The sequence below is a fragment of the Ciona robusta genome, chromosome 13 (genome assembly GCF_009617815.1).
Source record: "Ciona robusta chromosome 13, ASM961781v2".
NCBI lineage: Eukaryota > Metazoa > Chordata > Ascidiacea > Phlebobranchia > Cionidae > Ciona > Ciona robusta.
Window position 1 is genome coordinate 3,380,133 of NC_143247.1, and position 24,917 is coordinate 3,405,049.

The following is a 24,917-nucleotide window of genomic DNA, read 5'->3' on the forward strand; positions in this document are numbered from 1 at the left end:
ACAAACCGAAATCACGAGTTAGAATTTGACCTCTAAATTCTAGTTTAGAATGAAATTAAATTGCAAGAATCTTGCTGTTAATTGCCGCACGATTAACTTTCCGTGTTATAATTGTCCTGCCATGCAACGACGGTTATTTCCGCCGTGTATATCATTATAACGCCGGTCGGGCAATTCTTAGAATCTGTAAATCAGCGACTCTATGCCAGAAACATAATCTGCGATTATATCTCTGATTAAACCTCTAAAAAGCGGCTGTAATATATCAATTTAAGACCAAATGATAGACTGTTATATATGACGTGTTAAAATGATTTATTCGCTCACCAATTGTTGATTATGACTTCACAATAATTGGACTTATGTTTCTATTGTGACGAAAGATAGACAATTTTAAACATAAACAAAATTAACGGCAAAAAAGGCGCTGTTAATTTTAAGAATTCTGGTCATGCCCCTTTTGTGCCAAGACTGCCAATAAAAAGCACGTTTTCTCATAACTCCATATTAATCTTATCTAAAAGATTTTAAATCTTTTTCTGCGCACAAAACTTGGCCGATATTTAACGAAAACATAAACACCTACGTGGGAGGTGTGACGTCATATGCCCCTGGGGCATCACCTTGCGGGCGTAAACTGCGGCGAAAAACGTGACCCTCGCGCTTATGAATATACAACTACAGCCTGCAATTTATTCCTGCATATTTGCTTATAGTTGTAGATAACAATATTTTGATCATTGCATTTCGGTGCGTTTGAACTGGCAGACATAGCGTTTAAATTCAGCATTTTTTCCGTTCAAAGCAGTCATCATCATATGTCACAATCATTATAGAACAATTTGTGAATACTCGTTTATTTATTTTTGATGCGAAATGAGATTTCCACCGCACGGGCTTTCGATCGCCGCATTGCATTAACTTTATAAATGCTTGAAACTATTTTATCATAATATATATCTTATCCAACATATTGTCAGGTGGGGAAAACGGGACACTATCCGCACACAATATCCAAATATCTTTATCGTGTTTTAAGCAATTAACAACGGTGTATAGGAGTCGTGAAATACAGTTTTATAATTCTTTTAATGTTCTTTGTTTACTACTAAATGGGACGAGAAAATGGAATAAAAAGTGTCCCATCTTACCCACTCTACTATTATTGTAGACTACGTCACCGTTTTAGTGGAAATTTTTACAAAGAACTCAGAAAATTCTTTTCGGTTATAGATAAATCTATGGCGGTAAGTTTCTGCCGATTTTGCGAGAATTTTCTAGTTTTATCTCGTGTAGAATAATATTTGTGTTTCGTTTGCGGTCAGCATTACGCATTGAAGAGCAATTGGTGGTTTGTTCTTACATGGACGTATTAGGAATTCGACGTAGGTGAGTGGCATTTAATTTACCGCAGTTAAAAACACGTAATATGGGTGCGTCACCACGTAGTTGACATTCAAATATCGTTGCACAAGTTTTTGCACAAAAAGGTATAACTACATATATACCAGCATTAAAATACCGATTATGTAAAATTATCAAAACTTTGTTTATATCTTTGAATGCTGTGGCGAAGATCAGTTTAAGTACAATATAGGGTGGATGAGATTGAACACTTTTTCATTCTATTTTCCTGCGCCCTTGAGTAGTAAACATAGACAAATGAAACAATTATAGAACCGTATCCTCACGACTTCTACACACCGTTGTTAATTGTTTAAAACACGATAAGAATATTTAGTTATTATGTACTAACGGTGTCCCATCTTTCTCCATTATATTATATTTGCAGAAGTTGGGATACTATGGTATAATTATGAAGTTGCGGATTCACTACGTTATGTGCTGAGTTACTGGATAATATATCCGCGCCCTACTGTGTTATATTTGTCGTCCATTTTACACGACGCTTGCTAATGTTGATACGCTATATGTTATCGTCTCAAATTGGCCACAGCGGTAGGATACGAAAATAACGTGTCATCGCGTCATTTGCACACCTATGCCCCATAACCACTGGACGGAAAATTAATAACAACACAGAAATCTGATAAATCGACCAGATCTTATCTGTTCCAACTTGGCCGAAAGGAAACTGAAAAAAGCGACAAATTCCCTGAAATTAGTTACATCCTGAAAAACATCTTAAATTCACAACGGTTCAATTTGTTTTTACGATGTCTATGTCCAAATTTGACCTTTAATTAACAAACTAAAAAGCGAGTTTTGAATTTTCGAATCTAGAATCAAAGTTTAAGCTCTTCTTATCTGCGTAATAATAGCTAAACATACGTAACAATCTAGATATCGAATGACGTATCATGTTACAGCCGACTATAAATGCCTCTTTATAGCAATAGGGGTCCGACGTGCGTGCGGAAAACCAGACCACACCGTACAAATACCGAACTTGCGTGTCTTATTGCGAAATCATCATCGCATAATTCATCCGAACCGACCCCGCTGAAGAAATTCGTTCGTAATTATCGTAGCTTCATGTCTGCAAATCTACGGCGTCTCCCAGTAATTGTTAAAGGCTCCAGAGGTCTCATGTGTTCTGTTTGATTTGAACTGATTTTTCTCGAATTCGTGCGAACTATGAGTTTAAATTGGGAGAATATCAAAACACGTCATACACGCTTTGCGCAATGCTACTTTAAATTGTTTTTATAATGTAGTCATACTGGATAAGGGGCGTTTACATGTTATAGTATATATTGAGGAATTTTGAATTCAGTTACTTTTATGGTCAGTGGTTAAATTTCCGGGGAATTTAACCAAAATACGATATTTCCCGACTGTGTACTCTCACGATTCTAAAACAGTGTTGTTAATTGTTAAAAACAGTATTAGAAAATATGGGATATTATGTGCTAACGGTATCCATCTTACCACATAAGTAATTTATATTAACCTCGTAAAAGGGCAGCGGCAACTTTTGTCTCCACGATTACGGTAGCGAAGTTAGACGTGTGACGTAACAATGTCCCGGAACTGTTTTGCAAAAACTTGGTTTTCGAAGAAAAAATTCGCCTTAGAGATGTCGCGGGTTCGTTATCATAATATACCGGTCATAATGTCCTTTGTTTCACAACAATCACAATACGGGCCATTTGTTGACCCGTTGTGACGTAACAGAAACAATGAATCGCGCGGTCTCGCACCAAATATGAAGCGACATTTGCTTTGCACGCGAAAGGTGAAAGTTTAAATCATGAAACACCGACAAATATTATTTATCAAAAATTATAAAACTTTCTCCGAAGTAACGGCACAGATTGCAAAGTTATGTAACAATAAAGATTGTGCGACCGTATATGACGTAACAATCCACAAAATTTCGATAATTAAGAAGATAAAATCTGATTAAAGTCCAGAAAATCGGGAAATTTTTTATTCCGTAACCAACTAAATAATTGTTCCGATTCTTTTCCCGTTATCGCGCTTGCAATCTAACTGTGACGTAAACAAAGCTCATAATGTTATGCGCTCGATTCAAACACCGCATACCCCTAACATGAACTGGCTCCCCGCAGCCTCAATTAATAAATCTACAGCAAGCACGAAAATATTTCGTCCTCGTTTCTCCCAACTCCCCAATCCCATTTCCAACAACACGTTACATGCTATCCGTCCCAGTGACGACTTCGTATTTTCGTAAATAAATATTTTTTTTTACCGACAAAAAAATAATGGGGCAAATACCCAATGTCACGCGTGCGGGTTGCAACTACGAACATTATCGCTGCAGCGAGAACAAGATCGTGACGCAGATAAAGCGATTTATCCATGTTCGATTTATCGCTACAACTCCATTCTAGAACGAGAGACTTTATCACGTCACAATACCTCTGTATTACGTCACAAAGTGAAAAACTCGAAAATTAAAAATTCGAAAATTTCTTTGTTTTTATGTTTTCTGACCAACCGTTTATTACGTATCACACACGCATTATTAGATCACAAACAACACACCTGTATCACAGATAGCATTGTTATGTCATCAAACGTGTTCCAGAATCCACCGCCTAATTTAACTACAGATCAAACCGTGGTCAACTCGTCAAATCGAGAATCGCGCATTCGCTCTAAGCGCGATGCAATTATAATTGTTACGTCATAATACGTATACATCATTAATCTGGAATGATCTTCGTGTGAATTGGTTGTCGATGTTCGAGAACTTTTCTTAACTGACACAATAATCAGAATACGGAATATATTTTGTTGCTACCAGCAGGCGTAATGTAATTCGAAATTGCTCCTCTGAAAAAAACAAACAATTCGAACTGTCCATGCTTTAATCTATGGTAGGGTGGGGGAAGATGGGACACGTTTTCGTTTAGTTTTCTCTTTCCATTTGGTAGTAAACAAAGAACATTCAATGAATTATAAAACCGTATCCTTACGACACCCATAGACCGTTGTTAATTGTTTAAAACACGATCAGGCAATTCGGATATTATGTGCTAAAGGTGTCCCGTCTTCCCCCACCCTACTATATATATTTTAGACCGAGGTATAACTTTAATAAAAATATAAAACAGTTTAAATTTTCCGAGTCTTGACCTTGATGTAGTTTGTTTCAAAACAGGAAACTTTAATGTTATATGACGCATACAAGTTTTTCACGCAACTTCCAAGCTATAATGTCCAGTTAATCTAGAACAGTTTTTCTCACAAACTTATTTGCGTGCCGACGTTAAATAATAACTTATTTTATCTTTTGATCAAAATAACATGGATCAAATTAATTAAAGCATCGAAGAGAAAGGTTGGGGCTGTTTATCGAAACGCCTACAGTAGTTATACTTGCGACATCCTGTGTGGAACAGAACGCGAGTTGTATGGAACAGAACACCCGTGTTGTAACGACTGTAGTTGCCCCACTACGCGAGGATAAATAAGTTTCAATCGTTCGTTCATTTTGTTAATATTTGGCACATATGCATCTCCAGTTCTGTGTTTTTGTTTTCAAACTAAATCGCATAGGAGCAAGGTCAGAGTGACATTTCTCTGGCGCATGCACAGTAGGGCGTGGAACTCACGATTACGGTTTAATTGACAGCGGGTAAGCACTCAGCGATGTGCGGTTTTTAACTTGAAACTTTTGACTCCACATTTATACGTGCGCAATTATTTAATTAGTGGGGAACCCCCGCAACCGATACACGCGGTGTGAAGTGTCACTCATGAAACTCGATCGGTTTGATAGCGAGCTAGCGAGTATGAGGAGCATATTAGCAAAATCAGGCCCTCATCTAACAGTCTTAACCATAAACATACAAAGTCAGATTACGACGCCTGGGGCCTTAGAACCACGGAAACTGGATTTTCAGTGTTTTTTATTCTCGATTCCGGATTGTCAAAACAATAGCCTAACTCGCTGCCAGAAATCGAGCGTCTCTTGGGATAATTAATCGTTGGATTGTTACGTATCGATTGGACGTTTGTTTCCGCGATTGTGACCTAAACAACGGCTGTTGTGATAAACAAAACTTGATTATGTGCTGTTGTGACGTAACATAACATCAACATAACCTCATTGAGTTCGCTGTTCAATTGAAAAAGTTACCAGAGTTACAAGTAATAGTGAAAACTATCATCGAATGTAGGTCAAACTACGTTAAAATAATACGCCTTGAAATGCCATTAAGATTATATCCATGTTTCATTGTTATCTATATAGATAGTGCTTTTGATCCTGTTTTTAACGGTGAAGGTAAAGTTCTGTTCCCGCTTACGAGTTACTAAAGATTCTTCGCCTTTCTTTATATCAGCCACCCAGATACTAAGTCTAAATTAATATCGAAGCTTTGGCCACCCAATTTCCGAAACTTACATTTTCGATAAAACGGTTTAACTTTTACAATAACAGTCGAAAGGGTTTGTGAACTACTGTAGTAGGCGACCCAACCATTTTTTCCCACGTCGAAAATGATGGCAAGGGCCCAAATCGCAAGCCTTGAATTTATATATGGGGTTATTCTTGCGGTTCCTTTAATCATTCCGTATTTTCACATTCTGGGAAAATACTCGTACGGTATGCCGCCATGATGCTGGTTCATCAAGCTATTGTTTAGGGGCGGCAGGTATAGGCCGTGAGAAAGCGGTACGTAGCGGTACATAACAGCACCAGTCGGTACCAATCGCTGTAAAACGCATAACTTTTGAATTTGTATGTTTTGGCATCTTAGACGACGATATGGGTTACGAATTTAGATTCATTTGCGTCACACTACCGTGCTGTGCCTAAACGAAAGTTCAAATACATTTCCTTATTTAGTGACAGTAGTTGGGAACTGGTGTAACGGTTGTAGGTATGATGTAATACTTAAATTGTTGTCTTAGCGCGGTTTTGTTTCGTATATAGTCTCATTTAATGCTTGAAAATTAATCTTGGGAAAAAGATTGTTAACTTATTGTACCGTACGGCAAGACACCATGAGGGTATAACGCATCAAGTGTTGTCTTTTCGTTTGCAGACGAAGTATTGGTCGTAATATTCCCAAATGTATCTCGTAAGCGGGTACGAGGTATACGAAACAGAACACAAAATCAAAACGACTGTGGTTGCCTAGCCACGCGAGTATAAGTAAGTTACATTCATTTATGCAATGCAGCAGGCCGTTTAAAACGCTTTATTTCTGATTTGTATCATCTTATCTAAAACCACTTGTCTGAATAGGTTCAATACGATACCTACTGTAAGTTTAAACTTTGTACTAAAAAAGTTTGAAATCCAAAATCCAATATATCGAGTTTAATCTTCTAAGACTATTGATTGTACAAGTTTGATAAATTGAACTTGGCAAAGATTTCGACAAGATGGATGCTTTGTAAACCAAGGGAAGTAAAGTTTAAATTGGTCGTTCTAAAACTTTTTAACGATTTTTTGCATGGCATGTATAGGACACATACGCCCACTATGGTCACATAACCAAACATACATCTTGGGCGCAACCACGGCGCTAAGTTACATTATAGTGTATGCAGTAGGATTGCATATTTTAAAAGCAAGTAATTAATTCACAACATAAATCAAAACTTACTTCTTCCGACTTTACTGAGCGTCCTGATCGCAGTTTTGAAATCGTATTCTAGATTCGGTAGTTGGAACTCTGACAGCCTCCCCTGGGTCATCTTGAAGTCCTTGTTATCTTTGACCACTCCCTCGTAAATTCCCTCAGCCATAAAGTAATACGGCCTGTGATGGTAACCCTCTTTACATATATGTGTATATATAAAGTATGAAAAGTTGATATATCAATGTAGGATTATATATATATATATATATATGTGTGTGTATATGTACGAAAGAAAGTTAATGTATATATACAAATTAAAAAAAAAGTTAAAATAGTGAAGTAGAGGAAGATAGGACACCTTTTAGTTCTATTTTCCGTCCCACTTGGTACTGAACAAAAAACATTAAAAAAAATAAAATCGTATCTCTACGATTCCAATAGACCGTTGGTAATTGTTTAAAACAAGGTCAGGATATTTAAATATTATGTGCTAACGTTGTCTAATCTCCCCCCATCCTACTATACAATAAAAAGTTAAAATACACACAAGATGATAACCCTCTTTAATTGGCTGTTATAATATACATAGATGGTAACCAAATTTTGGTCTGGTGGTTATTACGACACTTTTAAAGTAGTGTTCGAAATGTTGCCTGTCTATATGGGTATATACGTAGATATATCTACATGGGTCCGATATTAAGGGACGCCATGGATCCTGGGGTTTACGCCAGAGTTGCTCGCTGACATCATGTGTATTGCATTACATAACTTGTATGGTACATTTTAACTTGCATTTTGTTTGTTCCAGGCATACTGCATTTGAATAACACTTAAATCAAAAAGCCATTGTTTAAATCAATAAATTAGCGACCCGCACCATTTATTAGGGTTTTAAAACCATAAATAATTAATATTTCCATCAATTTAACTTCCATTTAAACATTAGCAAATTTATTCACGCTTAAATGTGTATTGGCTTGCTGGGACATGTATTACTTGCGTTTGCATTTTATATAAAAAAGTTATTTTTACTTGGGTAAGGACCATGCTGTGGAACCTGGGATTTAGACCGGAGTTGGCTCATTACCCCAGCATTGTATATGCACATTCTATTCTATATGCTTTGGTCCCAATAAGTAGGCTGGGAAACACTAGTTCGGAGCATATAACATAAAACTTTTGCATATTTTTACAGGTTAAAGGTCCGATTGATCTGTTTCAAAGCTACGATACCCAGACACGTAACAATTCAACGATCATCATACAGGCATGGCAAGTATTATTTTTGACTATTCTTTTAAATTGCTATAGTTACGTAACAGTAGTGTGCGTCAGCGATTTTTAAACCATTATTACGCAATTGACAAACAAGATGTCATCCACATTTTGGAGCCGGAAAATTTTCAGAGTAATTTTGGAGCTATTTTAGGCGTCACCGATAGCTTCACGACCTACTTTTAAACTTAGTAAAAACTTCAATTCCGATAATCCGGCGTCTACATGATGATTATAGGCTGGTGTATGCATGTTCAAGCAGGCACGGTTCAAAACTGGACCAGCATTGGAGTTCAGCAATAAATAAAACTTATTTATCTTTGCATGGCGGAGAAACGACAGTCATTATAACACGGGGGTTCTGTTTCATATACCTCGTGCCCACTTACGAGTTACCACGTATGTAACTTATATATCCTTGCATGGCGGGCCAACGACAGTCGTTATAACACGGGTGTCCTATTTTATACACCTCGCGCTTACGAGTTATCACGTATGTAAATTATATTACAATTTAAATACCCTATTAGTGACCACTGGGTTGGAATAAAAACCGGAATGCTAACTGTACGTGCCACAAGATTAGTTTGTGGAAAATGTATTACGCCTGTAACAACTGCAACAGAATAATTAAATGCCCCGTTAAGCGTTTATTTTTATACCATAAAGATCGTATATTGTTTACCAATATTTTATAATGTGTCTATCATATGAGATTAACCATTATGATATCTCCTGTGACGTCATAAAACCCGTTTTATCCGCGTGGCTTTCATTGTTCAGGTAATAATCGATTGTCTTATGTCTTAATTTAGGCCATTATCCGAATGAATGACATTTTTGTATTCTCGCGTTGCGGTTCTGCTGCAGAAGCTGTCCAACACCGGTGTTTTGTTCCATACACCCTGTGCCTGCTTACGAGTTACCCTGTATATTAGTTTGTGGTTTAAGTGTCTTCCACAAAGACACAGCTATTGTGCAGCGCCATCGGACTGTGACGTAATAAACCCTATAGTTACCTTTCTGGTAGATTGTCTTCGAACACTTCCGCGGCCGTCGTTGTCCAGTTCTCATGACGTAACAATGCAGCCACGCAGTTCCCGACTTGTGTTGCGACAGGTCCAGTTCTGATCATTGTGTTGTCTGTTGGCTCATCCTCGTACGGTGTCTACGTCACAATGCACATTAGCAGTGATAATGATCGCATTATTGCATTTATTATCATGTAATAGGGCCCATTGTGAAGTCATAGCATGTTAATATTAGGTACACCACCATAACTTTCCAGAAAATTGGGCGATAATAAATTAAATTCGTCGATATTAAAGTCGTGAGCCACCAGATTTCATGTTTGGCCAACTTTTCAAAACAAACGACCTGTTTTTAAACAAGAATTTTTCCCTTTTCTCCGAAACCAGACAAGTAACGGTGCCAAAGAACACAGAATCAGGACGCTCGTGTATAGGGGGCTTTAATTGCACAGAATTATGTCTGAATATAATACGTGATTGAATTTAGGCCACTGGTAAAATTCCAGTATTTTTTGCCCAAACCTCCGTTTTAAACAAGGTTTTCCGAGTTAGTGCAAAACAATAGAAAAAAAAACTTTTTAATTTGGAAATGTCAGCCGATAAACAGTATAAAAACACATATTTCGATCGCTCGGTTTCATCGTTTATTACGAATTTTAGGCCCAAAACATGATATAGGTTGATTAACTTGAAAAAAAGAAATAAAACACATTTAACAATCGCCGCAAACCAAAATTTCTCTAAATATTTGTTCTGTTTACCACAAGACCTGAACGCGCGCCAAATATTTTCGATTTTACAGAATCATGCTCGATTTGATTTTCCTCCTCGTAGAATCGCGTAGCGTTTGGTTCGATTCACAACAAACATTCAAAGGCCGCCAAAATCGGCTCAAATCCTCTTAAACAGAGCAACCACGATAAAATTCCGGAGATCCGAAAAGAACGTTAAACGAGTCGGCCGATTTTCGTTGATTTTCCAAGCATATACTACACACACCTGCGACGTTGGTATCGTATCTTGTGGCTTAGGTCAAAGTCTGTATTTTCTGTTTATTAAGTTCATAATTCTCTGTACACAAGAACATGAGTTCACCGCGGTTTTAAAGCCGACCGTTGCTCTCTTGTTGTTTTCACCTATATTTACCAGGTTCAGTTTTACAACTTTAACGCACACCGCTCAAGCTCGTTTTCGTAACCAACCCCTTCTAAGCTTATTTTTCTCCTCACCCGTACAGCAACCACCAGGCACTTGCCTCGCTTTGATTGCGCCGTAAAAGAATTACCGCAATTTGGGCAAGGCCAATACATTATAAATTACAGTACAAGGCAGAATAACGTTCGTAAAACAGCAGCAGTAAATAGCTACTGTCGTTACGCTATTACGCTTCACACTAGAATTGCTTCTCAACCCTAAATTCGCCCAAACATTAACAAAAAGTAAAGTAAAGCTTTGGCGACCTGATTTTCTAAGTCGCATTTTGCACAACTTAACATAAAATTAAGGCTACTGTATTGCGCCGCATAAAATGAGGACTTATTGTATATGTTTTGGCTAAAACACCTCTAAAAGAACGTTGTTAAGTGAAAAAAGATTAGGAAATATGGGATACTATGTGCTAACGGTATCCAAATTATCCCGTACTACTATATATGCTTAACTTATATGCAAAATCTTGTACAATCTCGTAGCGTATTTTCTTAATGTTTTCCACATCGCAGATAAAAGCCCGCACCCGCGCACAACTGTTTGCTTGTACAGCGTCATTTATATAACATTACAACAGCATCCTTTGACCCTTTGCACTCTATAACACCTGTGTTATTACTTGAATGAAATAGAGTTTTTCTCCAATCTAATCTCGCCACTTACCAATTCTAAGGGTCTGCCCTGGATCGCCAAACCGCGCAAAAAATTCGTGGTTTATTTAGCTTGTAGCTTAACAAGCGAGAAACGCCTGTAGATAACCATAGCTTTATAATTGAACGCTTTGGTTCGCGAGCGTTGCTTTGAATTCTATGAATTCATAAAAGATTGTAGCTTACACATACGAAGTTCCGTGTTCTCACTGCAGTCTAATTATCAATGCGAGCAATACAAGTAGATCCTAAATATCAAGTATATGTCTTCTCATACATGTTCAATGTTTAATCAATTATTCTGCGCCCACAAAGTGACAATTATTTGCTCTGCGGTTGTAAATATAAGTGCCACTAAATTGCCGCTGCCGCCTGGTAGTTACACCCTCCCTTATAACCCGTTTTTAATGACAAGCATGAAAGCGAATGAACGAAAATTAATTATGGCACAAAATCTGAAAAAAATCACGATTTCTTCAATTTCTGGGGTGGGGTTTTTTTATACCGCAAATATTTTTTTGGGTTATGTTGTCTTTTCGTGCCACCCTCATGTTTAATCTCGAATATTTACAACCTTATGGTTGCCACACAACATGGTTGTTTATATGATGTCTATGTTAACCTTTAACGACGTACGCTCATATTGGTGTTTTCGTCATCACCTGTTTCGCCGGAAAAAACGTGCTGAAACGACCGCCCCGTAAAAACGCCACTTCCTTACAGCATATGTTGCATGCCATAGAAACCTTATTTAACGACAACAACAAATAGAAATAATTAGCAAATATTCCGCACGTAACAAAATAGGTAACTTTTTTGGGCTTTTAAAACATTTTTTCTACAAAACGGGTCGACAAAAAATAACACAAGCAAGAGCCTTGCCCCAACCAAATATAAACTTACCCTCAGTCCCGCTGATATGGCTCCCGGTGTAAAAGTCAGGATATCCCAATGCGCCGTAAACGATACGACTCTCGCCATTGAATAGGCGTCCATCGGCCCTATGAGGACGGTCATCCTATCTTTCATCATTGCGTCCACTGAGGCTATTTGGGAGAGTCTGTGACGACAAAATGGCGCTTGTTACATCATGTGACGTCATAATATAAGTTGGTTTGACCTGTATATATATAGTGGGGTGGGTATGGGACACCGGTTCGTTTGATTTTCTCGCCACATTTGGTAGTAAACAAAGAACATTCTAAGATTTATAAGACTGTATCCTCACGACTCCCATATACCGTTGTTAATTGTTTAAAACACGGTCATGATATTTGGATATTATGTGTCAAAGGTGTCCCGTCTTCCCCCACCCTACTATATATATATATAACTTTAACATCTGCCTCGGAAAAAACACGCTGCGTAATATACGCAGGTGACACTTATATAATAGCGCATAGATTATTTTATACATTTTACTGTTCACGCTTTAATCAAATCGTTAAATTTTACTCTATTTGTTTCGCAAATAGGTCCGCCCGTTATGCCAAGAGTTAGCATCAATTTTGCCGGAAAATGTTTATCAATTTCCCGCAGAAAAATCAACTGTACCCGTTGGAATAAATCAACATTGGAATAAACTCAACGGTGGTATACCAGAGGAGCTAAAATTGTCTATATTACGTTATGCCTGCTTGTCGGAATAATCAAAATAATCATTTAGGTGGATACTTAAAAGATTTTTTTTTAATTTAAAACTTTTATAAAGTCTGAGATAATGGGTTCAAACCCAGGGCCGGCAAGTTAAACCAACTCACCTTGAAGATGCTCTCCCAACTCTATTACCGGAATCATAATACTTGAGATTTATCTCATATCCGTCCAAAAGTCCGCTTGTGTTTTTTATCTTTTCCAGTGCGATTTCCAGAGCTGGTTTAGCAAACATATGTGACCAGGGGTATAACCAGTGGCCATGAGACAAGCATTTGATGTCAGGTACTCGGTTTTCGTCGACGCAATTATACATATAGTCGCTTTCCCCATACATGGGCGCTGTAGAATCGTAGGCATAACTTGTCGCCGCTGTCGTCCCCGGGCCCGACTCCATTTCGTTCATCTCCGCGGGAAAATGGTCCTCCAATCCCGGCGTGGAGGTCGGCCCAGACTCGTAACTGTAAACGTCATAGTAATCTTTCGGGTCCACCCCATCCGGTAGCGGCATCGCGTCCGCCACTAATCGTTCAAAAGAAACAATCCCTGGAACCATGATTGTTATGTTTATCTGCTTGCATTGTGACGTAGTAATGTTCAAAATAATCGCAATTATTAGGAAACGAATCATTTTTCTAAGCCACCTGAAAAACACAAAAGAAACGGTGACCCTGCAGGTAAACGAATACAATAATAATAATTGCAATTATTACGAAACGAATCAATTTTTTTAAACTTTTTAAAAATTATTCTAAAAACTTAAAATAACTTAACTGAAATTCGCGTTTTCGAAGGTGACCGCTTTTAAACGCCTCCTGTTTTACAACGTCTCGCTCAAGGCGAGTTACAGAATGCGCTGATCTTGTTGCAGCGATCGCTAATATTCTATTCACAGAAGAAGGTTCTATGACGTAGACAATGCTCGCGTTCTAGAATTCGAATTTTCGTTGATTGTTCCAATAAACAAATCTTTTCTAGAAAAAAATCAATCTAAGAAAATCTTCATTTATTTTGAAACAATAACGTTCCATCAACGATCATAACGTCACTATTACCTTTATCAGACAATTCTGGTTGGGGTAAGATGGTTTATGTTTCATTTTTTAATTGTCCCATTTGGTAATAAGCAAAAAACATTCAAAGAATTATAAAATAGCATCAACTCTAAAATATTGTTGTTGATAATTGTTAAAAATTATGAAATATGGGATATTATTTGCTAACGGTATTTTTTTACCACAAAAGTAATATATTTGGCATTTGTTATCTCTCCTATAAATATAGCAATGTTACTTCACGAATACGTGACAATGTTGGGGTAATAGGCCACCTCTGGCCGAACTCTCAGGTCCCATGGCATGTCACACTACAGCACTTCGCCCACGTCGAATAGAATTCACAGCAAATACAATGTTAGTTCGTAGGTTCAATCTTTTAAATTACGCGAATCGAAAATCCGAAATACCAGAATGAATAATTTATATTTCCGCTTTTTCCGTTAAATCAATGTTGGCGGAATTTGTTTTCCGTCAGACGGTAATTACATTAAGTCTCCTCAAGAACGGATATGCTTTGCTTGTGTCGTCATAGACGTATTTTTGGAAGTGAAATAGTATTTTGTTACGTAACAATGTTATGGCCAATAATAAATTCAATTTGGGCGGATGCTAAAATTAACTTTAATTCGTCATAATGAAAATAGAACAATAGTCTTTGTTTGGTGACTTCGCCGCGATTTCTAACGAAAGGATAAACATACTTATATCACGAATAAAGTATTAACCAATAACCAATAGTAATAATCGGCAAAACGACGGTCGTTATTGCCTGCTATTGATAAATTGAATACAAGACTCGTGTTTAAGTGACATATATGCAATTTAAAATGGTTTAGCGACCACACGTATATAACAACCCTATAGAGTGAGAGTCGCAGGAATACAGTTATATAATTCTGTAAATATTGTTTGTTTGCTACTGAATGGGACGATAAAAGAAAATGAAAACCATCGATTTCCCCAGCCTATACTATATATATATACATCATCGGTATTCTAATTTATTACAAATCGCGCTAGAACGGGAGTATATTCGTCACAATAAAATAAACCATGAAAACTCGGAAATTGCTTCAAAAATCTTGTTGTTTTTTAAACTCTTTATTTTAGTTTCGTTTTATACAGAATGGCCACAAATTTCGCGGAGTTTTAAACCATAAGCTTAAACGGAGTCGGAATTATATAAGCTAATATAACAACGAATCTGGTTGGTGAGTCAGACTTAATCGGTAGCATTCCCGTACTTTGACATTTAACTTTCTTAGCAACCTAAGCGGTGTAGTAACATGGTTGTAATTTTCCGTGAAAGGATTTAACAATATGGGTAAATTCATTTCGACGTATGCTGTGAAACTTAAATTGCAATGAATTTAATTGCTTTGCGAGGCAACGACAGTCGTTGTAACACGGGTGTTCTGTTTCATACACCTCGTGCCCGCTAACGTCACGTAACCCATAGTCCAAAGAGAACTATATTTAGGGCAGAAAGCTTGGGTGTTTTAAAGAGTAAAACTAATTTGGTCATATGCAAATGCAGTTACAGTGCAAGTTTGTAAAAGTTCGTTAGTTTTAAATACTCAAAGCTTTTATTTAGCCCTTGATTGGATCATGTAATCATGTATGTAACTTTGCGAGTGATTTTTCTTGAAATAGGTAGTTTATTAGTGTATGTCCAATAATTTGAACAACCCATTAGTGACTACTAAGTTATAGCAATAGTCGTTTGTGTCTTCCAAAATCCATATACGCCCACAATGGAAGCAGCGACGACCCGCACTCGTAGTCGATTGCATAGGCCAAAGGAAGGTCCGCTAACCACCGTGCCTTGGCGTCGGACTAAAATACAGTTCAGTAGCGGCAGCCTACGGCGCTGGAATGATAGACAAATGAAATGTCGTTTTGTTGCTTTGGTTATGCAGTATTTTTACGAATTTGAAAATAACTTTTTCTTATAAAGGTTGTAAAAAGTAAACTTCATACGCTATAAAATAAAAGTAGGCCCACGTTTACGTTATAAACATGTAGAAACTGTAACAACAAAAGTATGTTAGTGGTTTAAACTTTTTATTTCTCATGCTATACATGTGGTATCGTTTTAATTTTAAAAACTGTCACCAAAATAATTTTTGCCTTTGCACTTAATTTTTTAATAGTTTAAGGTTTTGCTCTCTTATTATGGCGCGCTTGACTCAGCGAAATGTACAAAATATGACAGTGCACATTTCAGCACGTAGTTATTTACAACGAATTATTAAAGTTACCAAGCATACTTTATCGCATTTTATAGAGTTACGTTATATATTTTGCTAGCTGAAATATAATATAACGTCAGTAAATGAAATAATATTGTTTTTCATTATTATAGCTTGTATAACTAGTTACTTTAACTTGATTTGGGTTTTTATTTAATGGTTTGCATATTTTTAATCTAACTTAAAATATAGTTACTGCTAAAAGATAAATTCTGCCTTTTGAAAGCAAATAATTATTTATATAAATATAATACATGAAATAATAAAGTTTTCTATTATAACTGCAATATAAAAACAACTGTTTTATTTTAGAAACTGATTATTTGTAAGTTGTTGACTAGTTTACTATTGTTATCTGCTGAAAAATGAGTTTCAACTTCGGAAAACCAACAACAACAGCGGCAAGCACGGGCTTCAGGTGTTTATGCTAAACATTTAGTAGGTAATACTGCCGCTGGTGACCAGTGAAAATTTTGGTCTCAAAATGTTCCCTAGGTCTTCCTAATACTCGCTGTATAATTTAAAAAAAAAAACTCGGGCGTTCGTGTCGAAACTAAAATTTTCACTGGTCACCAGCGGCAGTATTACCCATTTAGTATTGGTCAGAAATTGACTATATAAATATATATCATATTTAGATGTCAATAAAGAATCCTCCCCCCACCTTATTTGCTAACCCCTAACAACTAACCACTAACCCCTAACAACTAACCACTAACCACTAACCCCTATAACCACTAACTACTAAACCCCCAACCACCAACCCCTAACACTTTTCACCAGCCTATTCTGTTATGTACCATAGAATTCTTCACTAGTGCCTATATTTGTGACAACAATATTTATATTTTAACAATAATGAGTGTTTAGCAATATATAGTATGTTTTTGACTTTGGAGAATATATAATATATGTTGTGTGTTTTTATACATTACCCTGGTTTGCTAACCTACATTTCACTGCTCTAAATATAAAGTGGTGTACAACTATATTTAGGACAGAAAGCTTGGGTGTTTGAAAGAGTAAAACTAATTTGGTCATAACTCATAAGCAAATGCAATTACAGTGCAAGTTGGAAAAAGTTTGTTAGTCATAAAGACTCTAGCACTTGATTGAAATGATATAAAACACAACAATGCTTCAATGTAAAGCTTAACTTTAACCCACAGTTTTGGAACCCCTTCAAATGCCTTTAGTTTTGGCCAAACTTCAGCTGCACCAGCAACAACTAGTAACACTGGATTCTCCTTTGGAGGTGGTGGGGGAAATAACTCAGGGTTTGGAGGGGGTATTGGTACCACTGGTAAGATTGTATTAAATATAATGCAGAGGTGCATGAATACACCATGTGTGTCTGCTGTATAAGAAGACACCCATGTTATAACTCAACAGTGAGCATGAGGTGCATGAATACACTATGTGTGTCTGGTGTATAAGAAGACACCCATGTTATAACTTGACAGTGAGCATGAGGTGCATGAATACACTATGTGTGTCCGGTGTATAAGAAGACACCCATGTTATAACTTAACAGTGAGCATGAGGTGTATGAATACACCATGTGTGTCCGGTGTATAAGAAAACACCCATGTTATAACTCGACAGTGAGCATGAGGTGTATGAATACACCATGTGTGTCTGGTGTATAAGAAGACACCCATGTTATAACTTGACAGTGAGCATGAGGTGTATGAATACACTATGTGTGTCCAGTGTATAAGAAGACACCCATGTTATAACTTAACAGTGAGCATGAGGTGTATGAATACACGATGTGTGTCCGGTGTATAAGAAAACACCCATGTTATAACTCGACAGTGAGCATGAGGTGTATGAATACACCATGTGTGTCTGGTGTATAAGAAGACACCCATGTTATAACTCGACAGTGAGTATTAGTAGTATGAAGCCATGAATGACGCATACATCTGTGCTCAATATAACAGACATGTTACAACACTAAAGTATTTTCATCTACCAGGCCAATCGTCATCTTTGTTTGGTAGTTCAACCCCTGCAACACAATCTACGGGATTCTCTTTTGCTCCTGTTGCTTCTACTGCAACAGGTACAAGTGTAACTTGTATGTTATATAACATATATTTATGGGTTATATATATGCACCAACCTGGGGTTGCAAGGTGGGCAGGCCAATGTATAATTTCTACACTAAATTAATCTGTAAACATTACAACCAATAAGTAAGATTTGTTTCACAGGATTGTGTCTAACTATCCCTGCCTCCCTGTGTTTTGAATGGTACCTGTGTTCCATGCATGTATATGTACTTTAGTACTTTTATAATTAGTTATATCTCTAATAGACCTGTATGTGTTATGTTACTAACAATATTTATATAGGTGGAAGTCAAGTTACGTCAGCGGGGAGTGGTTTGTTCGGAAGCACGCCAGGTTTGCAATAACTTTGTCTTTATAAATATACATATCATCAATTTTGCTACTGTTTAGTAGCCATGCTTTTTATTGTCACTTTTCTTCAAGCATTTTGTTGTTTTTTAATGACTGTTGTTTTGCTACCAATTCCCTTTTCTTTGTTGTTTAAGTATACTTTATTGCATTTTATAAAGTTACGTTATGTTTTTGCTAGCTAAAATTTATATAACGAACCTAAATAAAGCGTTGTGTATTATATAACATTTGTGTAGGTGGAAATCAAGCAACTACAGCAGCAACAGGGTCAGGGTTGTTTGGAGGTTGGATTTGGTGTTTGTAGTTATTACTATTTACCTTTTTTTAGTTTACAAGTATAGACATTTTACAAGTATTGATTTTCGTTAGTCAATACTTGTAAAATGTACCAAGTTACCAATATAATGTGCAGTGTAATGTATCGTTACAAAAAGTTTTTTTAATATATATAGTAGGGTGGGAGAAGATGGAACACCTTTTTGTTCCATTTCCTTGTCACATTTGGTAGCAAACAAAGAAAATTCAAATAATCATAGATAGAACCGTATCCTCCCGACTCCCATTATACCGTTGTTAATTGTTTAAAACACGATCTAAATATTTGGTTATTATGTGCTAAAGGTGTCCCATCTTCCCCCACCCTACTATATATAAAAACATAATATATATAACTATTATTCACATAAAGGAATAAGAGAAAATGCAATAGTCTATTTTCTTAATACATAATAGTAATAGTACAATAAACCTTAATATAGCGAAACCATTCGGAGGCTCCCTTGGTGCTTCCTCTTCTTTCCTTGCATCCAACCCCGCATCCACATCAGGAGGAGCTTTCTCTCTTCCACAAACCGCTGCTCCTACCTTTGGATCAACGTCCACGGGATTATCTTCTGGATTCGGGTTCGGAGCTTCTACAACAAAACCGTCTTCCCAAGCCAACCCTTCTGCTCTTTTAAATTTTGGTTCAACAACAACGACAGCAGCAACAAAATCCATGTTCGGTTTGGCTACAGCTCAGCCAAGCACTCCTGCTACTGGTTTTGTACAGCCTGCACAGACTACTGGGTTGGCTTCAAAACCGGTTTCTCTTGGTGGTGTCGCTACTACAGCACAACCTGTACAGCAAACTGCATCAACTGGGTTTTCTCTAACTCAACAGCCAGCAAAAACAGGTGATAATGGGATTATGTGTATATATGAAAAGTGGTGCAACCAATTAGAAGTTTTGGTTTTGTCGACACTTGAATTGCTATCAAAAATCCTAAAGTGTCAGTTAAATACAACTTTTACAGGTGTTCATATAAGAACACCTGTGAAAAAGGGAACATGTAATTCAAAATTTACAATGGGCCTAACTTTGATTATTCATTTGCTGGCAGTTTTTGAATTCGAATTTTCAGATTCAATGCAATGTGTTTTATTGAGTTTGATTTCATTTACAGATGGTTTCCAACTTGGTGGTTTATCATCTGGGTTTAAACTTGGTGGGTTAACATCAAGTGTTGCTACAACCACACCGGCTGCATCTGGGTTCCAGCTTGGCTCGACAGCGGGCACAGGGTCGGGTGTCAGTGCTGCTGCCCCATTTTTGAGCTCAGCGTTAGCGTCAAGTAGTAACGCTCAACAGAAGCCGGCAGCAGCTGCAACAACAGCAGCAGGTAATGAGTTGTATGCTGATATCATTGTGTTCCTTGGGCAAGACATTTAACGGCAATTGCTTCAACCCAGTGGTCACTAATGGGTTATCTAAATGTCAGCCATACAGAAAAACTCCCATCAGCCACGAAGTTACACTTGTGGTGTGGGCATGAGGTGTATGGAACAGACCACCTGTATTATAACGACTGTCATTGCCCCATCATGCAAGGATAAATAAGTTACATACATTTATACTTATAAATATTGCAGTATTAAGCCAACTCTGGTTTAAATCCTAGCTTCTCTGGTAGGACCTCTTATACAGATTACAACAATGTTTGGTCCTCTTATAGAATATTGGTAGTTTAGTATAAATACACTTTTTTCTCATTTCCACCTCCAGCCACAAAATCTGGTTTTATGCTTGGTGGATCTGCAAGCTCCACTACGCCATCTAGCGGTTTCCAACTTGGAGGAGGTAAAATAGAAATAATATTAATATATTTAATAGAATAGACATAACAATAATATGTCCAAAAAAATGGAAATGTTGTTTGAAAAAACAGTGTGCTATTTAGGCCACATTTTAGGTTATACCTGTTTAATTGATGTAGTATGATCAATATATATATATACATATACAGTAGCGTGGGGGAAGATGGGACACCTTTAACACAAAATAACCAAATATCCTGATCGTGTTTTAAACAGTTAACACCGGTGTATGGGAGTCGTGAGGATATGGTTTTATAATTCTTTGAATGTTTTTTGTTTACTACTAAATGGGACGAGTAAATACAGTCAAAAAGTGTCCCATCTTCCCCTACCCTACTTTATATAGGCTACATGTTACTTTGTTTTCCAGACTGTTTACATATAATGTATCATATTTGCCCCAGAGTTGACATGAATCATTTTTTTATTCCCCCCATGTTATATAGGATTGAAACTCGGTACAACAACAGCAACAAAAACCACAGCTCCACCAGTGGCCTCTGCTTCTCCATTTAGTCTGGCTGCAAGTAAGTATTTATATGTTATGTTACTTATGTATGTATTATTCTTTGCCCAAAATTGTATATGCACATTCTATTGTATATGGGTGAGGTCATACAGCGAAGCCCATCATGGGATATGGGATTTAGGACAAAGCTGGACCATTGCCCTAAGATTTCTTTTTTTTAGTTCTTTAATATTGTTTCAAGTTTTATATTTCTTCAATCATGGATTCCATTCGAATAAAAGACTGCCGATGCCATTTTAGGCGAAATATTTATCTTTTATTAAACAAGTGGTTGGACTTGGTATTTGTCTGTTGCGTTTTCTTAGCAACAGAAAGATCTATGTGAAAGTACTCTAGTTTCATTTTATATGATATTTATGTATCTTATAAGCATCAACTGCACCAAAGACAGCAATAGCTCCCTCCGCTGGCAGTTTCGGCCTCACTTCTTCAGCTGCCACGACGACAGCAGCACCAGGTTAGTAAAAAAAGTGTATAGTCACATTTTCCTAAGCCAGTATATATATGCACAGTAGTAGTATTGCTACTATAAGTAGTGTGTTTACCCCTGATTACTACAGAGCACCTACAATATTAGTTCCCACACACCCATAGCAAGTACTGCAATGGCTATAAATAACCAATTTCGAGTTTGAATATGTATGACTAGTATAGTAGTTTGGCATTTTTGTAATACCTCTATTAGTTATGTTTACACACCAGTAATAGGTCATGTTTTTCAGCCTCAAGTTCGACATCTAGTGGATTTAAATTAGGTGGTGGCTTGTCACTTGGTGGGGCTGCTGCTACAACAAGTTCATCACTCGGTGGGGGTATTAAGCTGCCAGGAGCCACTGCTGCCACTACAACCACGACAGCAACAGCTGCAGCTGTTGCAGAAAGTAAGCTATATAGAAGGGTGGGGAAAGATGGGACGCCTCTTTTATTCTATTTTCTTGTCCCAATTGGTAGTGAACAAAGAACACTCAAAGATTATAAAGGATATTTCTATATTATGTGCTAAAGGTGTCCCGTTTTCCGCCACCCTACTATATTATACAAGTTGTATTTGGTGTGGCACGCCAGGAAATCTGGGATTTAGGTCAGAGCCCATTCCTGCAGTTTTAGGATCCTTGAGACTAAAGCTTCATCAAAATTCTGCAGCTTTTCCCTGTTATAATTGGTTTCAATTGCAAATATTGTGCTATTTTGATATGGTGGTCCTATAGCGCGAAACTGCATTGTACCTCAGATTTCGAAAAAGCCATTAGTGGCCACCCGGTTGGAGCAATTTCGCTACTGTAAGACACATACTTCTACTATTAGAATAGATATTGGTATTTATTTTTAGTTTTCTATCTTTCTGTTACAATGTAAGCACCCAGGAAAAATTAAAGTACGATCACTTGATCCACAGCCCCATCGTTGAGATATAAAGATTTAGAAACCAGGATCAACAAATGGACAAATGAATTGGAGCAACAGGAACAACTGTTCCTCACACAAGCCACACAAGTTAATGCGTGGGATAAACTGCTTATTGATAATGGGGAAAAGGTAGGGTGTGGCTTGGCTGGGATTTGAACCTAGTACCTTTGTATGTATGGTGTTGTTTTGGATAAAATTATGTTATGGTATTGCTGAAGCTTTTGTAGTTTGTGGATAAGCAGACTTTTGGTTGGTTGTGTCGCTTATATCCTTGTGGGTGGAAACTTGAGTGACTTATCCATGGTTGCCACTCCCATGCCCACAGTCGAGTTGCTGAAGCTATTGCAGTGTGTGGATGACTTTTGGTTGGTTTGGTCATTTATATCCTTGTGGGTGGGAACTTGAGTGACTTATCCATGGTTGTTGCCACTACCATGTCCACAGTCGAGTTGCTGAAGTTATTTCAACATATTTACATTGTAACTTTACGTTTTAGATCACCAACTTAAATAGTGAGTTTGAAAAAGTGAAATGCGATCAGGACAGACTTGACCAGGAGATTGATTTCATCAGGACTCAACAACAAGAACTGGAAGATCTCTTGCTCCCTCTTGAGGAGAAGACAAGGCAGCAAGTATCGTCACTAGCTGGAGCTGTGCACACACATCATGCAGATGTAGAAAGGGAAAGAACGTAAGTAACATTAAGAGTGGTTTAAATTGATTAACTGAAACTGCACCATTCTCAGTGTTAGACGAGACAAGAGTGAGTGTTATATAAAGACCAGCGTGGTACTTGTAACATTCACTCTTGTCTCATCTAACACTGAGGATGGTTAAAGTTAATTAACTGAAACTGCACCATCCTCAGTGTTAGGTGAGACAAGAGTGAGTGTTATATAAAGACCAGCTTGGTACTTGTAACACTCACTCTAACACTGAGGATGGCGCAGTTTCAGTTGATCAACTTTAACCATCCTCAGTGTTAGACTAGACAAGAGTGAGTGTTATATAAAGACCAGCTTGGAACACTTTTGTTTTACACATCAATGCAAAAGTATGCAACAATGCATCTTCAGTGATGTAATAAAGCCAACTATGACAAAACATTTATATATCTCCAGTTATAACCTTGCTGAAAACATTGACGCCCAACTTAAACAAATGGTTCAGGATTTGAAGGAGGTAATTGAGCATATCAACGCTACAAGTCAACCTGCTGATGCTGCTGACCCAGTAAGTTGTTTATGGTTGTATTATCATGGGTGGGAACTAGTTGTGTATAAAGATTATATTTTGTGAGTGGGAACCTGTGTTTGGTGATGCGGCAAAGTGGGTATCTGCCTTTGCCCAGAGTTTATGGGTTTAATGAAGGCTCTTCGCTGCTTCTATTGTGGGCGTACGCGTCCTTGGGCAAGATACTTAACGGTAATTGTTCCAACCCAGTGGTCACTACAAGTTGTACTTATTGTCAGCCATGCAGAAATAGAATCACTTGCAAAGTTATATACGTGGTAACTTGTAAGCTGGCACAAGGTGTATGAAACAGAACTACTGTGTTACAATGACTGTAGTTGCAAATTAACAATTACTTAACAATCCATTATTCCAGGTCAACCAGATATCCAAGATATTATCTGCACATATGGATTCCTTGCAATGGTTGGACAGTAACTCTGGTGCCCTCCAGCAGAAGTTGAATGTTTTAGTAAAAGAAGTAAACACTCACAAAGTGGAGCAAGAGAGCCGATTCAGACTCGCATTTGATTGATGGAGATTTTTGCGGAAACCGGAAGTACAAAGATGGTTTATCTCATAGAGATAAAAAACTGTGGGTATAGAGATCATAAACGAACAATTTTCACTGCCGAAAATATGAATATTTATGAATTTCAAATCATGAGTAAATTTAAACAAAAAATTTCTTTCCAGTTTTTACCTAATTTTTTTGGGGAAAAAACTGTTTTGACAAACATCATTTATTGAAGCAGTTATAAAAACATTTATATTAATTAGAATTTAGAGCACAACCTGAAAATAACCTTTTAGGTTATGAGAATTGTAATTTTTATGCAACAAATATTTGCAACATGGCCAAAGGCCCGTGACTTGCATTTAATATGAAAATTGTTTCATTTTTGAAAGTAAACAACAAACAATGCGTGATTTATGACATAACAATGCTGGTTGAAGGGTCAAAGTACGTCATAATGCTGTTTAACTTATCATAACATTAACTATGATCAAACAATGAGTAT

At 37.2% G+C, this 24,917-nt stretch overlaps 2 protein-coding genes across 4 annotated transcripts in view; one reads left to right on the forward strand and one right to left on the reverse strand.

Annotated features, from left to right (window-relative positions):
* LOC149725864 (atrial natriuretic peptide receptor 1-like) overlaps positions 1-13,523 on the reverse strand; it is a 30,896-nt gene extending 17,373 nt beyond the window's left edge. The window contains exons 1-4 of one of the 2 annotated variants that reach the window (XM_089891102.1): positions 12,957-13,523; positions 12,100-12,256; positions 9,326-9,474; positions 7,053-7,207 (exon numbers count right to left, since the gene is read on the reverse strand). In XM_089891102.1, the coding sequence (XP_089747228.1) occupies positions 7,053-7,207; positions 9,326-9,474; positions 12,100-12,256; positions 12,957-13,480 (985 nt within the window). In that variant the 5' untranslated portion in view covers positions 13,481-13,523. Of the gene's footprint in view, positions 1-7,052; positions 7,208-9,325; positions 9,475-10,336; positions 10,716-12,099; positions 12,257-12,956 lie in introns of those variants that run through there. The other variant, XM_089891103.1, reaches the window with a different exon arrangement.
* LOC149725865 (uncharacterized) lies at positions 1,241-24,825 on the forward strand. Of its 2 annotated transcripts, XM_089891119.1 has the most exons (17): positions 1,241-1,389; positions 8,227-8,303; positions 16,472-16,577; positions 17,329-17,462; positions 18,141-18,227; positions 18,520-18,570; positions 18,825-18,872; positions 19,347-19,763; positions 20,034-20,249; positions 20,633-20,707; positions 21,171-21,251; positions 21,624-21,710; positions 21,976-22,134; positions 22,650-22,789; positions 23,157-23,353; positions 23,784-23,895; positions 24,272-24,825. In XM_089891119.1, the coding sequence occupies exons 3-17, from the start codon at positions 16,525-16,527 to the stop codon at positions 24,428-24,430; spliced, it is 2,016 nt and encodes a 671-aa protein (XP_089747245.1). In that variant the 5' UTR covers positions 1,241-1,389; positions 8,227-8,303; positions 16,472-16,524; the 3' UTR covers positions 24,431-24,825. The 2 variants fall into 2 exon arrangements, with proteins under 2 accessions (XP_089747245.1, XP_089747246.1); XM_089891120.1 differs by lacking the exon at positions 1,241-1,389 and having other exon boundaries at positions 19,416-19,763.
* Positions 24,826-24,917: the final 92 nt, after the last annotated feature.